The following is a 16354-nucleotide window of genomic DNA, read 5'->3' on the forward strand; positions in this document are numbered from 1 at the left end:
TTTTACTGACGTTCAGTTCCAGGTGTGAGCTGTCACACCACTCTATGAACTCTATGAAAAGGTACAGAGATAAGCCTCAAACATTTGGGGCATGGTTGTATGGACTGATTGTTATGGATTTTCCAGGGGAAATAGGACCAAGTGCAGGACAAAGAGGGAGGAGGCAGAAGTGGGCAAAAACCGAGTTTAATCAAACAAAAAGGTAACCAAAAGCGCTGCTGAAACAGCAGGAAACCACAAAGAACAAAAATCAAAACTCTCAAAAAGACAAAAATGTGACATGAGACTGGAGACGAAAAGCACTTGGAACACTGAGGGCACTGGTGACACACAGGGGAGTAAAAAACAGTAGAATGATGCAAACAGGAACAAAGGGGAAGGCAGGGCTATATATTCACACACGAGGAACAGAGGGGTGACGAGACACAGGTGACACAAATCAGAAGACAAGGAGGAAACCAATTACCTAATCAAAAAGGAGGGAAACACAGGGAGTAATACAACAGGAAATCAAAAACTTAAAATAAAACAGGAAACAGAAAGACAAGAAACATGAACAAAACTCAAAACGCGAACACAGGTGAAACAAAACCAGAACCATCACACTGATGACACAACGATTAACCTTTACCAAAGTGATGGAAAGGCTAAAGTTTGAAGAACGAAATGATCTGCTCATGATCCCAAATATACAAGCTCATCTGTGAAACACGGTGACGGTAATGCCATGGCTTCCATACTACATCTGTTTTCGTGGTCTTTTCTGTCTGTACCCAGCTGGCCTTAGGCAGATGGGTCCCTCCATATGAGCTGGGTTCTGCTCAAGGTTTCTTCCTGTTAAAAGGGAGTTTTTCCTTGCCACCGCCGCCTTCAGGCTTGCTCTGGGGGTTTCAGGCCGGGTTTTGTAAAGCGTCTTGAGACGATTTGTATTGTTATTGACGCTATATAAATAAGATTGAAATTGAATTCTTCTGGGACAGGCTCATTAATCTTCATTAATAATGTAAGCAGTGATGGCAGCAGCAAAATGAACTCACAAGTGTGCAGAAACATTTTATCTGCCAACAAAAAAAGATGCAACCAAACTGACTGGGAGATCCTTCATCATGCAGCAAGATAATGACCCAAAACACACTGCCAAAACAACAAAGGAGTTCACCAGGAGTAAAAAGTGGATAGTTTTAGACTGGCCAAGTCAGCCTCCAGACTTAAACCCTATTGAGCATGCATTTTACCTGCTAAAGAGACTGAAGGGAGTAACCCCACAAAACAAACAACAACTGAATAGAACGCACCATAAGCTTGGAAAAGCATCACAAAAGAAGAATGCAATAGTTTGATGATGTCAATGAGTCACAGGGTCGATGGTTATTGCATGCAAAGGATTTGCTACCAAATACTGAGTCTCATTCAGTTTTTTTATTTTAATATGTTCCAGTACTTTTGCTCGCCTAAAAATTTGGTGTTCGGTTACAAAGTTGTAACTAAGGTGTGTATCAGATCCAGATGTAAATGGAAATAAGCTTTTAGATATAGCTTTTAGATGGAAATAAAAACTGAAATGTTGATCTCTTGTCTTGTATTCTTCTATTGAAGTTAAACCTAAATGTTTTTGATCTACAGCGAAAATAAAGGAATCTGCCTTACTGTTCCAATACTTTCGGAGGGGAGTGTAAATATGTATATAAAATTCACGTCCAATTTTCATTAACATAAATAAAATGTGAGATTCAGATTTCTATTTTGTAAAATAAAAAAAATGCAAAGAAAAACAACATAATAGTGGGGTTAAAAGCGGCATTGCAGTTTTTGATTGTTTTATTTTTTGTCAAGTTTGCAAGTCACAGACACACTTACCCGCACCGGAAATATGTTTTATTTTCAAAGGTTTGCAACCGGAAGTAGCGTCGTTATTCTGGCTACCTTGACAGTTCTGTTCAACATGTCTTCCTTTCAGACTCTCCTCTGTCATTAGACGCGTCTGGATTTTTCGCGAAACTACTGCGTCTTGTAAGTACTTAACATTAATCCTTCGTGTCTACCGTCGATGCAGTCGCTGTCACCGCAGTCGAGCTAACGTTGCCCGTGTTAACAAGGTCACTTGCACTGCGCTGTCATTTGGCTGAAACCTGGCGGATGCTCTTAGCCTGGAAGTGTTAGCTTGTCTTTTTACTCCGTGAACACGGTTGTTGACCTGATTTTTTTCATGACCTGGCTGGCGGAGCTGCTACAGACATTAGCCGCTGTTGATTAAGTCCAGTGAGTCGGTGTCTAAATCATGTGCTAACATGTTGTCATGACCTTTGTTGTAACAGTTTATGTCTTTATCGGTTTATCGGTTAGGCTAGCTAGCAGTTTGGTAATTTAACGTTATCACAAGCCAACGTTAAACAGCCCTTTTCTTAGCAGCTACTGCCGTTGAGGTAAACAGTGATTTCATTAGATAAATAATGAGCTCCAAAAAAAACTGTACGTTGTTCTGTGTAGTTAGCTCTTTTTTTACTGTCACATCTGACCCTTGACATAATTTCGTTAGCTAACTGAACGTAGCTTAGAAATGAGCCGTTGTGCAAAGTGTCACGCTAAACTCCAAGTACATTCTGGTCAAATATAATATTTTCTTCTGATATATGTTCATATAAGCTGCCAGGTGTGTAATTTTAACCGTCGTTTAGCCTTTATATACGCGGAATAGCAACGCATACGCTAGCTCTTACATCCAGAAACACATATTAGAGCCACTGAAGTCACTAGCTGAGTAACAATAACATGCTGTCTTCTACGCAGCAGGTTAGCACTAAGCTAGCGGGCCGTTGTCAGCCAGGACCCAGAAAAAGCAGCATCATCATCAATGGTGTGTCTACATCCCGGAGCCGTCACATTCTCCTGTGTCCGCTCAATGAACCAGCTCCTCAGCTCTCAGCACAGTGAGTACTCCCAGCACAGACCACCGTGTGTCGATACAGTGTGAATTGGCAGCTACACGGTCACACTTGATCATGACTTTGTGTGTCTCTCTCTCTCAGGCTGCACATGTATGGCGTTTGCGAGGCTTGGAGGGGAGTTTTGCCAAGCCCAGCACCTGCTGCTTATTGTGGACAAGTGAACAGGAGACACCAGCTAGGCACAATCACTGCCATTCACACACACAGGTGGTGCGCAACACACACACTGTACATGACATTAAGGCTGTTTTTGTCTTAATTCAGGAATATAACGAAGAAACATTTAGTTAAAATCAGTGGATTGTAGAGAGCAGAGATGCTGTATCACTGGTGATATAAATATTTATCTATACTCTCTAACTAGTTCATTAGGAACCCAAGAGACAATGAATGCATTTTAATGTCCTGCACAAAATCTTATCTTTATGAAAGTTATGGTTTTCAGCATGAAAGGGATTTAGTGCAGAGCTATTCAAGTAGAATGCATTTATCTTCATTAGTATACCCAATGGTCAAATGTAAATACTCATTTGGAGGACATTAGTCGGGAAGCCAGTCTGATTTACCCACCCAGAAAGTTCTGTTGGTCTGGAGTCGCTCTGTCGAGCACTGACCATTGTTTGGGTGGACCTTATGCAGTGATGGACGGTAACATCAACGTAGTCATACATGTCATCTGAGCTTGAATTAATTTACTCCAAACTGGCTCTGATTGGTTGTAGGACTAGTCAATTGCATGCTGAGGTCATTTTATGTCGGCATCGGCTGAAACACGCCCCATAATGAAATCTAGATGGTGTGTTACTACTTGAATCTAACTACACCAGGCTCAGCCCACACAGCTTGGCCCAAGAAAAGATAAATATCTGAATATAATCTATGCAGAGTTGGTTTTCAGATGAAACATGCTAACATTAGAGTCACAGCTGAAATAGGTCAGTAGAAAGAAAGATCGTTTTATAATAAACCGTAACTTTTAGTGAAGCTTGCTTATTGCAGTGAAGCAACAAACAAGCATCTCCATGTCCTCATAGGTCCTTACTGCCACCCTGTTCAACCCATATGAAGACAAGCCAACCTTCAGCCTGCGTCGTGTCCTGGGGAGAAGTGGAGGCGTTGGTTTCAGCACAGGAGTTTCCTCTCTGCTCTTCTTCTTTCCTGCATTTCCTTTCTTCTTCTTCTGCCTGGATTTGTAGAAGTCTTCTCTGAATGGGCTAACAGTTGTAATAGAAAGGAAAGACAGAGCTTTTTTCTGTCTCAGGTTTTTTTTTTCTTCAGAACTGTGGGTGTCTTCTAACCACTCTTCATTCTGCTAGATTTTAAGTTATTTTCTTAACCAAGCCAATTTTAGTTTTTCCTTTATTGCCAAGAAAAGTTTTTTTTTTCTGCCTTCTTCTTTACCAGAAAATAGTTTCTTTAGGTTTTACTTTTTGTTATCAAAGGAATAGAAATTTTTCATCAACGTGAAGAGTTTTTCTTTTAATAGAAGCTTTTTTTAAAAAACTTTTTTAAACATCCAGAATTATTATTATTTTTTTTTTTGAAGACTCTCTGTTACTCCATTCTTTGAAGCACAGTTCTTTTCTGGCCTTTATTCTTCATTGGCAACCCTGAAAATGAACCGACCAGCTCCAGTGGAGATTTCTTACGACTGCCTGAGGTTCCTCATCACGCACAATCCCACCAATGTACAACTGGGACGATTCATAGAGGTACCACGTGTTTCATTTACCCAGTCTATTGTCGTATCCTGAAGGAACGAGAGGGCTGTGTTGTGGTAAATTCAGTGTGTTTTGATGTGTAGGATCTCAAGGCGTTTGGAGTTAACACCCTGGTGAGGGTGTGCACTGCTACGTATGACAAGACACCAGTGGAACAAGAAGGCATACAAGTCCTGGTAAGCGATGAGTATACATTGGTGTGCTGCTGGTCTTTTATTTTTAATCTAAGTAATGACAAAAGATGGGTCATGACTCAGATCTTAACTGTCTAACCACATCTCTGTCATTATAGGATTAAGCCTGCTCACAGCCCAAACATCTGAATAAAAACACAACCTAGATCAGTTTAACAGAGTACAGTGATAAAATGCTATGAACTTCATACTCTGGCTGGTTAAGTTTGAATGATCTGGAAGTTAACCAGCCATTAACATAGCCATAGAGCTTCCTTTGCATTTTCTTTGTAAACTGATTTTAGGAGCAGCAACTTCTAGAACATTCTGGATGCAGAAAGTGATTCATCCTTCAGCGATACAACAACTTAAATGTGGACTTGGATCCACCTATCACAAAACGACAAAGGTTGTCTAGTCTGCAATAAAGACTCCCCATCTTTTTTCCAGGATTGGCCATTTGATGATGGCTCTGCCCCCCCAGACCAGGTGGTTGATGACTGGCTGAGCCTGCTGCAGGCAAAGTTTAGAGAGGAGCCCGGCTCCTGTGTGGCTGTGCACTGTGTTGCTGGATTGGGACGGTCAGTGTGAAGCTGAAACACGATTTGCTATATAGTGTTTATTACATGTGAAGGGCTTATTTTAGATCTGCAAGCAATCTGTTACGTAAACCTGGAGTGTACAGGCAGTTTATTCAGCTCTGTGTATTAAGCTCTGATGTAGGGCTCTTTTAAATAGGCACAATACTAGCTGCTGTAATCTGCTTTTAACTTAACCTCCATTGTTGGTTAAAGCTTTGACACACCAAGCCGACGGTCAGCCATTTGCTGGTGTTGGGCCACCATTAAGCATCTGTGGCCTTCGTTTAGTTAGTTGTAGCGAAGAGTTATATGCTTTCACGCAGCATGGAGTGTACACACACTTGCAGATATGAGACACTCACTAAAATGGAATTGTCAAAATAATAGAAACATTACAGCACAGTACAACTCAATAGTACAACAATCCACAGCCTCCAAAATGAAAACACAGTTGAATCAACAGCTCTCTGTTATTTTAAAGAAATGCAGGACTGTTATTAGATTTCATTTGTTTTCATTAGTGCTTCTAATGAACTGGCAAATGAATGCATGTGTCAGCTGGCCGTTGGCTCTAGTCTGTGCAGGGTATTCCAGTGCAACCTATTCATCCGGGCGATGTGAGACAACGTCACAGTCGGCCCACACTGTCAATAGTTCTTCTTGGCGTGTCCATAACTTTACACTGTGTGCTCATGTTTTTTTCCCCCTAAACTTTACTAAAAAAAAACAAACCAGTCTGTTTATGTCGTATTTTGTTTGACTGATTTTGACTGATTATTGTGCCTTTAATCATAAAAGCTCCAAATCAGCTCGTCTCACCGGGCAATCTGGGAGCACTGCTTCAGATCGATGAGTGCGACTTTTACCACAGTAAAGAAGCCTTCACTTGATAGAGAAGAAAGCTAGAGTGAAAGTACTGTCTGTGAGAGCTGTATGACTTAGACGTGACCTGACTTTTGTACTTGCTTGTCCTCAGAGCTCCTGTGTTGGTTGCCCTGGCTCTAATTGAGTGTGGGATGGAGTATGAAGATGCAGTGCACTTAATAAGACAGTGAGTACCAGCTCTGGTTGTTCCTTTGTATTGCTTCCTTTCATATGCCACATTTCGCTCTGCCCTTTTAACTGTCCACACATCTATCGCTCACTTCTTGAGTATTCCGTCTTTTTTTTGAGCATCGTGTCTCCTTTATTTTCCCAGGAAGCGTCGTGGAGCACTGAACGCCAAGCAGCTGGTTTACCTGGAGAACTACAAGCCCAAACTGTGTCTGCGCTCCAAAGATGCCAACGGACAGAGCTGCTGCCTACAGTAGGAATTTTAAGAAGTGAAGGCGTTAGAAGTTTTTGTTTCTGTTCCTTGATTTGTAACCTCACCCAAACATGTAGCAAAATACCCAGGAATACTCTTTATTTGAATTAAAGTCAGACAGAATTAAAAGCTTGTTTGTCTGTAAAAATTCAAAACAATTACTCCAAAGTTCAACCTCTCACTGTTTACTGTTACAAGTGAAGATTGTTGGACTAAAGAGCAACTTGCAGGCTGAAATTTTAGTTAAATACGTCATTTATAATCAATGTGTCCAGTTACACTATAATGAATGTGAGTGAATTGACCTCTTTTGCTATTTTTTAAGTTATATTTCCTGGCTCGTTTGTGCAGGCTGTAAATTCCTATTTATATAGTTAACATTGGCCTAGCCTGGCTGTGTCTTTATCGGCCGGTATAAGGACAAAAAGCTGTTACTTTAGTCCACCTAGAGACACTCATTAATTCACTTGAGTTGCTAACCTGCAAGTTGCTCTTTCAAACTCTTTACTTTGGGATCAGACATTATGATCAATGTAGCATCTGTAGACGTGGTGAGTTTGACAGTCGACTCATTCTTCTGTACTCTGCAGCTTGATATTCATTCTAAGGTGCAACATTAAAAATACTCAAAAAAAAGCTGACAATATGTACATTCAGAGTAGTGCTGAGTTATTGCACAACAGTCCTCACAGTGGCGCTAAAACGTGTTCATTTATTTATTTCAATCCATCCACACTGACCAAACCAATGTCCTGCAGCAAGATCGAGGCGCACGTGACAAAGAATTTTGACAAGTCAGAAAACTTGTATTATTAAAGAGATGAGCATGAGGAATGTGTCCTCAGTTTGATGCAAATGTGAGACATAGTTTATCAAACAAGAGTAAAATTTACCTACCTGTAATATATGTCCCAGAGCAGAGTCGTAGGCTGCTTCTCTAGAGCAAGAACCTGTGTTGGCTGTAAGTGTTCGGCGCTGACCGTCATAATGTCACCAATGCCAGTGAACCAACAAGTTAAAGCGCAGTTGGTGAATGTATTAACAAAGGAACACTTAAATATTTTGGTAGATTATTCTGTTAGCTTTCAATCATTAACAACGCAATTAAAATCTCTATATACATATACCTGTATACTTTATGATACACAGTGATGAGCGATGGCAGTATACACTATCAGATCGTAATCCTCCTGCTGACTGTTAAGCATAGATTATATTGGGTGGTAATCTGCATGATAACAGTCCTGGATGCACAGTTGGACGGTAGAAGAGGATTTACTATTAGGCTACATCCACACTGATACATTTTAGATTTGAAAGGCTTAACATCTGCTACATTTCTCCTCAGTATTCAGTCTACTCCAGCATTTCTGAACCCTAAAACTGTGACTTTTACAAACGCCGTTTTAGTTTGAAAACTCCAGAGTTGCATTTTAGTCTGGATAAGAAGAAATCGAGACTTTTAAAACTGACGGCCGACGACCGGTGTTTGCTTCCAATCGATTTTTCACATCCCCCTTCATGTGACACTTCTCAGTGGTTAATCCACTATAAAGGATGAATTGCAAGTGTGGTCGACTTTGTTGTCTATGTTAGTAGCTGTTGTGCAGTTAAATTTTGCATTTTTTTGTGTAAGCTATTATTCAAGCGATTTGCGACTGTTACCGTGTCCAGCGGCGTCATCAGCCCTAAACATGGAGCGCCACGTGTTTTCAGGAGATAGTGTAAAATGAGATTACACTAAAACACTCATCTGGACAGAGATTAAGCAAAAAAATAAAAATGTTAGTGTGGATGCTGCCTTTAACATAGCATTTAACAAAAGAAGAAGGCATTTCTCAGTAATGCGATGTGATAATTTTGGTGCCCCACTTTTCACTAATTAATAGGACAATCTGTCAAATACTTGGTGTGTTCCTGTGTCTGTGGATCCAACATGGCTGCAACTGAAACCTTAGTGGCCGTAGTTGTTGTTTATCTCCGGCTATTTCTTCGGTCAGCTGCTGTGTTCGTGAGATCTTGGTCTTTGTGATGTTATTATTTTTTTTATAGGTTCTTGTTTCCTTTCTCTTGTCAACTGTATCTGTTTGTACCTGTTATTTATTTATTTATTTATTGATTGTCTCTTTGTGCAATGTCCGTCTGATGGAGAAAAAAAAAATCTATTAGTCAATCTTGGAAAATTAAAGTGTTTAGTACTGTAACTGTTGCTTTTTGATTGTTTGTTATAGCACAACAGCGGGTGTTTCAACCTAACATAATCCAGTTCAGTGTGTAAGTCAGTGTTGTATATTTGCTTAATACTGACCGAATTCTTGAAATAATTTCAAAGCAAAGGCCGCTTTACTCCAAATTCTTAAATACATGGATATATACGTATCTTGATAATAATGATGTCCAGTAATGAAAAGTCAGGACCCTTTATATCAGTGGATCCTCTTTTCTTTCGTTTTTTTTTGTAATTCAGCCTCACTCAGTTCTGCTTCTGCAGCAGTTCCAGGTCACCGTGATCGGACTGTGAAAGGATGCTGGCCAGTGCGAAGCTGAGCCTAAACTCTGTGAACTCTCCGCGTGTGAGCTTGCCTCTGGCTGTGGTGATGCTGCGTGAATGTGGCTGTCGGACTGGAAGCGCAGCGTCACATGGAGACGGATGATTGAAGGTTGATTGGTTTTTTTATTGACTGACCTGACAACACGCATGCACAGGAAGTAACCTTGACCAAAAGGGCCACAGTGAACAAATACAATAGATATCCACAAACTGGGTTTGAGACTTGAGCATGTATAGAAGGAAGAAAGAGATGTAGAGAAAACGCTGCCTGCCTTCCATACAAGGGACGACAAGCTGAATATTACATTAAAATGTATTTATTTTTATTTATGGCGGGACTATTGGATACGTTTTATTCATTTCAGCTCGGTGGATCTAAAACTAGTCACTCATCATCAAAAGGTAAGCCATAACTGTATGTCTGTGCTTTCAGTTAATATACAACTAACTGTTATGCTAGACTGAATCAAATACACTGAGCAGCTGCTATACCAGAGAAGTAAATAAAATCCAGAGGTGAAGTTCACAGGGATTATCTGCCTGAGTGTTGGCAGCTCCCACAGACAGTAGAGGGCAGTAACATCCTGTCCCATGCCTCTCTTCATAATCAAGTCATTTGCACTGAGGTTATAAAGTAGAGAAGACACTTTCAGTGGTTTTTGAACTGTGAATTTATGACTGCACTCAAGGTGAAGCACATCACAAAAAAAATAATTTCACTGATAAACACCTAAAGTTCATCATAAAACAAAATCCGGCAAAGTTATTGCTGTAAAGTACGGTTCCGTGTTTTTATGGTTTGTAAATTACGACTTTAAAGTGAGAGCTCGTAACACTGAGGACAAACGTGCACATACAACATCCTCGGCAGCAGCAGCTCTATGATAATCCGCTGAAGTCATGACGGCTATGAAGAGCTCGTTGTGAGCTACACGACCATGGGAGTGTGTTTAGTGTCTATAGAGTCAATAGCTTTATATTTCTTTCATTTTCATTTAGAGATTGATGGCTATAAGGAAAGAAAATGAGAATCTTGGTTGAAATTCTGCTGTTTATGGAAAGAAAAAATGAGAGCCACAAGCACTACATGAGCCACTTTATTTAACTATACATTGTTTGTGAATCTACAAATTTTACTGAGTACTTCCATTTCTGGGAGCCAGTTATGACTGGAACAATGAAAATATTGTACTTTATAAACTGTTATCTGACACCTTTACAAATAAGATTTTTGGTCACAGAAGATGTTCTTATAAAATCTGATGCTTTAATGTATTAATAAATTAACCATTTCTCATGGTGATTTTCCTCTTGGACAAGACAATGAGTTTAGGCTCTGGGTAACTTGCAGACACTGAAATAATTTTTTACAAATAAAATTAAATATCATGGATTTAAAATGCACACAGTAAAAGTCAAACTCTTTGGCTTCAGGTGCTTTTATTTTGATATATTGGGCACATTTTCTGATTATATCCACATACTTTTACTCACGTTACTTTTGCAAACTTTTTCACGTACTCACAGTATTTCACAGTGTGAAAGTAGTACTTTTATTTAAGTGAAGTACCTAAATACGGTTTTTGTTTTTTTGTTTTTTTAAGTTCATGTGTCTCAATAGCAGTATATTAGAAATATAATAAGGGCACCCTGCTTGAACAACACCATAAATTCTAGCGTTAAAGTTTTTTTGTTGCTCATTCAGCCGAGAGAGGGCGCTCTTACTCAAAGTTACACGATATAACATGTTATGGACAATAGTATGGATTATTACAGTGGCCAATGTCCCACTTGCTACTTTTGCTACATGTTTTATCGAACCTATAGGGTCTTTATTGTGAGGAAGAGGAGGAGGAGACCTAGGGGGAGAAGAAGGAAGAGGAGGAGGAGTAGACCGGGGCCAGATGGGAGGGATGATCGTGACCCAGTTCACCCTGCAGAACACACCAGAGGACCGCCCGCTGCTGATCAAAGGATGCAATCAGTGAAATTTTCATAATGAGACTACAACGGATGTTTCCATGTTTTTTTTTTGTTTTTTTTTTTAAATATCCAGCTGCATTTCCCTTGTGGGTCTAACAGCTGAGTGTGTGAGTGTGTGACGGGGAGAGAGGAAGGAAGAGGGAGGGATTGAAAGAGGAAAGTAGAGAGGAGCTGGAGTTTTAGGTTTGCTTAGCATCTGGAAATCTGGCTGGAGTCGCAGAGAGAGAGAAGAAGGAGGAGGACGAGGACTTGAATGCATGGAAAAGTATCTGAAAGTAGAGGAAAAGATATAAAATACGCGCGTAAACGAGCGGAGGAGGAAAAGTAAGGAGAAGAAAGTTGTTTTTCTGACGGGACAGGAGGACTATCGGGCTGACCAGCAGGAATGTTGCCGGTGAGTTTTCATTGATGTGTTTGTCCCAAATGAATCCAACAGGATGTGAGTTTAGCCACCTTTTAAACCAGAAACACTCCTAACCTCCGTACAAAGGCGCAGAGCAGTCACAGTCAGTCTGAGACAGAAGTGAAACTGGGAGACAGCTGCATAACTTAAAAAGCCTTGAATTTAAACATTAATACTAATAATAGTCACTGACATTAAAAAACTAAAAAAACAGTAGCTATAACGTTTTGGTTTGGTCATTATATAAATATATATTATATATAAAAAAGCTTTAATATTTCAAGTATTTCTATACAGTTTTAAGTATTATTTGACATTGATGACTCAAGCCGCTAAGACCAGTGCTTAGCTAGGCTAATTAGCGTTTAGCAGGAGTACTGTATTTAACTGCTGTCACTTTTATTTCCATTGTGCTTTTTAGCTATTGACAAATTTAAGTTGTGTAGCAAAATAAGTAAAAATATTAATAATTTGGGATGGCTTCGTTCGTGGAATTTGCTTAACTATTAGTTTTTAATTATAATAAAAGGACAAATGTCCAAAGCTAACGCTAACAGCTAGCCTTAAAGCTAATGCTAACTGCTAGTCTTAACTAGCTAGTGATGATAGCGTAATTACTGGATTTAGGTTTTTACTAGTTTTCTATATTGCTTTTTTTTGTTTGTTTCACTCTGTTTATCTCCCAAAACAATACATTATGTGATTTAACAATTGTTTATGGCAAAAAGTAAAACAAATAATAATTGACCAGAAATTGTTACAGTTGTATAGGCTACAGGTACATTTTTAAATGAATAAGCATGCGAATGCAAACATGCAAAATTACGAGAAATCGAGCAGTTGTCGCCCATTATCAGCAAGGCAACACAATAAAGGTTAGAGATTTTGGTACATTTATTGGCTATAATAAATAACAGCTTTTGTAGCTTGCATTATCACGTATGCGTATATTCAGATTGAAAATACTGTAATGGCCAGCGTACTGTATATTGGTTTCAAACATTTGATGATAAATGTTCCAGTGGAGTCCAATATACACGCAGGTAACGCATAGGTATTGCTTCCTTCATATAAGTCAAGGAGTCATGGTCTTGAGCAGAGGCCATGCTGTGTTTGTCGGCACTTCAGTGTGTGCCTGTGAGTGTGTATGGAACACTCTTAACACAGTTGCACAAACAACGCATATGCTGTTGTGCATGTGTTGCCCATTTACTCACCCACACTTGTTCACTCACTTTCGTAGTTGTCATTTATTCATCCTGAACACTGGAAACGCTTTCATGCATCACTGTTGAGGCGAACCACTGGATCTCACAAACAAAATGTTCAGTGTTAAATCCGCAGGTTTTGCATTGTTGTACATTGTTGTACGTTATACTACATTGTACACTGTTACATTGAAACATGTCTTGTAGATACATTTTTTCTGTACATACAAAAAACAGAGAAAGTGTCAACCCGCCATCATGTATCATTAGCATTCCTGTTTCCTTTTTATCCTTCCTTTCTCAGTTGCCATGTCTCTCTCTCTTTCTCACACACAAATGCAGAAAACACTACACCTCTTTGTGGCAGGGTTGGGCGGCTGTCAGCTCCAGACAATACACTGAAGATATAGAGATGTGTTTGCTGCAGAGAGAGAGAGAGAGAGAGAGAGAGAGAGAGAGAGAGAGAGAGAGAGAACAGAGAAACAGAAAACTTCTACCTTGACCCTTGACTTCACTCTGAATATCGATATCTGATTCAGGCTTTTTTTTTTATCCTTTGACCCAAAGTCCATGGAGTTTCAGTTTGTGCCACTCTTCCACTACAGTTCACAGCTTTATAACTCACAGTCCTTGTGAGAGTATTTGCCTAAAGGTGCTATCAACAAGCACATTTGATTATTTAGTATGCCGAGGGAATGTATTGACTTTTTCGCACAGCTCTTCTCATGGCTTTGTCCTCGTGCCTCTGAAACAGCTCACATGATTGATGCAGCAAATGCAAAACAGAGCCTGATATCATCTGGCAACTTCTTCTGAAATGTTGAACAGCCAGCACATATTTTCCTGGGTAGAGAGCTGGCAGTTCCACTGTCACTACCTTCATTTCCTTTAATACCAGGTAGTACTGGGGCTAATCTGTGAAATAGTCGCTTAAGGTTCCCATGTTTATGACTCGTGAGCAGTGACATTAGCTATCAAAAGAAAACAAATTAAGAAATCTTCTTGTGCTACTTCTACTAGCTAACTCAAAACTCAAGTTGTCTTTATCAATGAACATTAACAAAGCAAAATAGAGAAACACAAACATTAGCTACTTTCTTTGAGTCTATGAAGGCTTGATTTGTAGTTATTAATGTAGTTATAGTTGTGTGCATATTTGTATTGACCATAAAATGTAGCATTTCAGTATTAGCATTTTATCTCTCTCTGTCATAGATTCATAGATTGTCAGCACTAAATAGTATATAGTACAATGTTAACATTTAGCAAAACAAACTACTTTATGTCCTGTAATATTAATGTTGATGATACAGTTCGAATGATCTTTATGAAAGATTTAAACCAACTAAAATGTTGCAACCTTAACTGATTAACTTAACTCCAACATGTGAAAGGTTGATTTTGTAGTAAACCATGAAACTGAACAATTTATCGACACACGCTAGGTATTAAAATATACTGGCTCCCAAGCGTGATGGTTGTTTCCTTTTCACCGAGCAGGAAGCCAGTGTTTAACTGGTCACATGCAGTTCCTATAGAGACGGTACTGACTGATGTGTGTGTGTTCGGGTGTGGGCTGCAGGGCTTGGGGTGTCTGGAACGCAAATCACCTTCAGCTGTCACTGTGGTCCACTGCACACACACAGATGTATTTCTTTGCAGTCGTGCTTGTTTTCATCCATAATCTTCATTCATAGCACGACGGCCGTTGCTCCCTTGTATTTATTTGCTCCGTTAAGGCTTTGTTTCAGTTGTCAGGGTTGACATACCACCAAGTCTGTCTTCAGTGAGTGCTACTACATACAGATTATGACTCTGTATTTAATCTTGTACATTCTTACAGTCCATTAGCAGATGCTACTTGAAGTTGCTTCACTGGAGACACAGGATGTCGGGACTATTATATCCTCTGTGTGCTATACTTTCATAATTTTGGTTGATGGGCTGCTGCCTAAAAAATGTCCACATGAGTAGTATTTAAATGGCAGTTGTCCCTTCCCTTCACACACACATATTTGCTGATTTATCCTGCCATGATTCATCTTTATCTGAGCATCTTCCTGAGTTCATTTAGGTCTTAAGGCCAGTAAGAGTCTGTCTGGGTGTACACCAAGAACTGAAGCAATTGTAGGAAATGCAGCGAACCGAATAGGAAGAGCTAAGACAATGGGCAGGACAGGAAGAAAAAAAAAAAAACTGAGACAAATGGCACAGACTGAAAACCTTCTCTCCCAGAGGGTCTCCTCTCCTTGAATGGTTGCTAGAGCAGGTATAAGCACAATACATCCCCAGATCCCAACACAGTCCATCATCATTCAAAATTTAAAGCTAAAGCAGCCCAAACATCATCTAACCACATCTGTTACATAATCCACATCCACCCAAATGTCACCATCCCAGCTACTAATATTACTTTTGATTACACAACACAGACATATCTGCAATGATGGACACCGCTGACACAGAGTAGTCACTAAAGACAGTGCTGAAATGATTGTTGAAATCATTCTGTTTTACTCTATGTATTGCTGTTTCTTTCAGCTTTAAAGGACTAGTGTCATTCTGGGAAGTGTAGTTATTTACTTTCTTGCAGAGAGATGAGAGAAAGCCAACAGGTCTTGGCTTAAGGTCTTCACATGTCAAGACCATATACAGTAAATTGAATTGCACACTGAGTACAATACATTTTATTATTCTGTTGTGCAGAATTGACAGCTGGGATAGGCTCCAGCAGACCCCCGCGACCCTTAACAGGACTAAGCGGGTATAGAAGATGAATGAATGAATGAATGTTGTGCAGAATTAGACGAAATGGAGTTGTCAGGCATTGAGGATTTCATGGTCCAAAAAGAAAATGAATCCTGAGAAAATGTCAAGAGCAGCGAGAGTTTCACTTCTCAAATTATCCAGTCAAATTATCCAGTATTGTTGGCAAATGATCACTGCTAACAATACTGGAAACATGCATTTAAGAGAAGACCACCAGTTTCCACAATCAAATAGATTTTCAATAGCGGTATTCTCTTCTAAACAATTTTGGATGATAAACACTGACTTGGCGTGCAAACCCTTTTAGTGTGGCTAAGACTGGAAGCAGGGGAACACAGTGAGACTGTCAGTTTGTAACAAAATAACCTCTAAAGTTCGTCAATGGACAACTTTTTTTTCTTTGGATAGGTGTCGTTGTCAGGTAACAGACAGTCAGGAGACTGTACAAAGTTACTGCTCCGGCCCATAACTCTAAATGATGAGCATATTATGTGCATTTGTCCTTTGAGTGGACAGCTGGTGACAGCTGGGGAACTTGGTGTCAGGCCTAAGTGGCCGGACACACACGTACAAACACGTTCCTCTATCTTTGAAAGGACTTTCCAATGAATAATGCATTCACTAGCCCCTAATCATAACCTAATTGTAACCTTTATTCTAAAAGCAGGTCTTAACAGGTTTTAACCCCAAAAAGAAAATGGACTCACAAGGAAA

At 39.7% G+C, this 16354-nt stretch overlaps 2 protein-coding genes across 4 annotated transcripts in view; both read left to right on the forward strand.

Annotated features, from left to right (window-relative positions):
• The first annotated feature begins 1924 nt into the window (after positions 1-1924).
• Positions 1925-8930, forward strand: LOC311505037 (protein tyrosine phosphatase type IVA 2-like). 3 transcript variants are annotated; one of them, XM_084568436.1, is made up of 8 exons: positions 1925-2010; positions 2788-2927; positions 3027-3155; positions 3980-4657; positions 4750-4842; positions 5290-5420; positions 6397-6471; positions 6619-8930. In XM_084568436.1, the coding sequence occupies exons 4-8, from the start codon at positions 4562-4564 to the stop codon at positions 6728-6730; spliced, it is 507 nt and encodes a 168-aa protein (XP_084424562.1). In that variant the 5' UTR covers positions 1925-2010; positions 2788-2927; positions 3027-3155; positions 3980-4561; the 3' UTR covers positions 6731-8930. The 3 variants fall into 3 exon arrangements, with proteins under 3 accessions (XP_084424562.1, XP_084424560.1, XP_084424561.1); XM_084568434.1 differs by having other exon boundaries at positions 3027-3152; XM_084568435.1 differs by having other exon boundaries at positions 1929-2010; positions 2791-2927; positions 3027-3152.
• Positions 8931-11509: 2579 nt separating this feature from the next.
• Positions 11510-16354, forward strand: part of LOC311505207 (apoptosis-stimulating of p53 protein 1-like) — a 46344-nt gene continuing 41499 nt past the window's right edge. The window contains exon 1 of the mRNA XM_084568651.1: positions 11510-11654. Coding sequence (XP_084424777.1) covers positions 11646-11654 — 9 coding nt within the window. The 5' untranslated portion in view covers positions 11510-11645. The remainder of the gene's footprint in view (positions 11655-16354) is intronic.

This window comes from Chelon labrosus (genome assembly GCF_963514085.1).
Source record: "Chelon labrosus genome assembly, chromosome: 20".
Taxonomy (NCBI): Eukaryota; Metazoa; Chordata; class Actinopteri; order Mugiliformes; family Mugilidae; genus Chelon; species Chelon labrosus.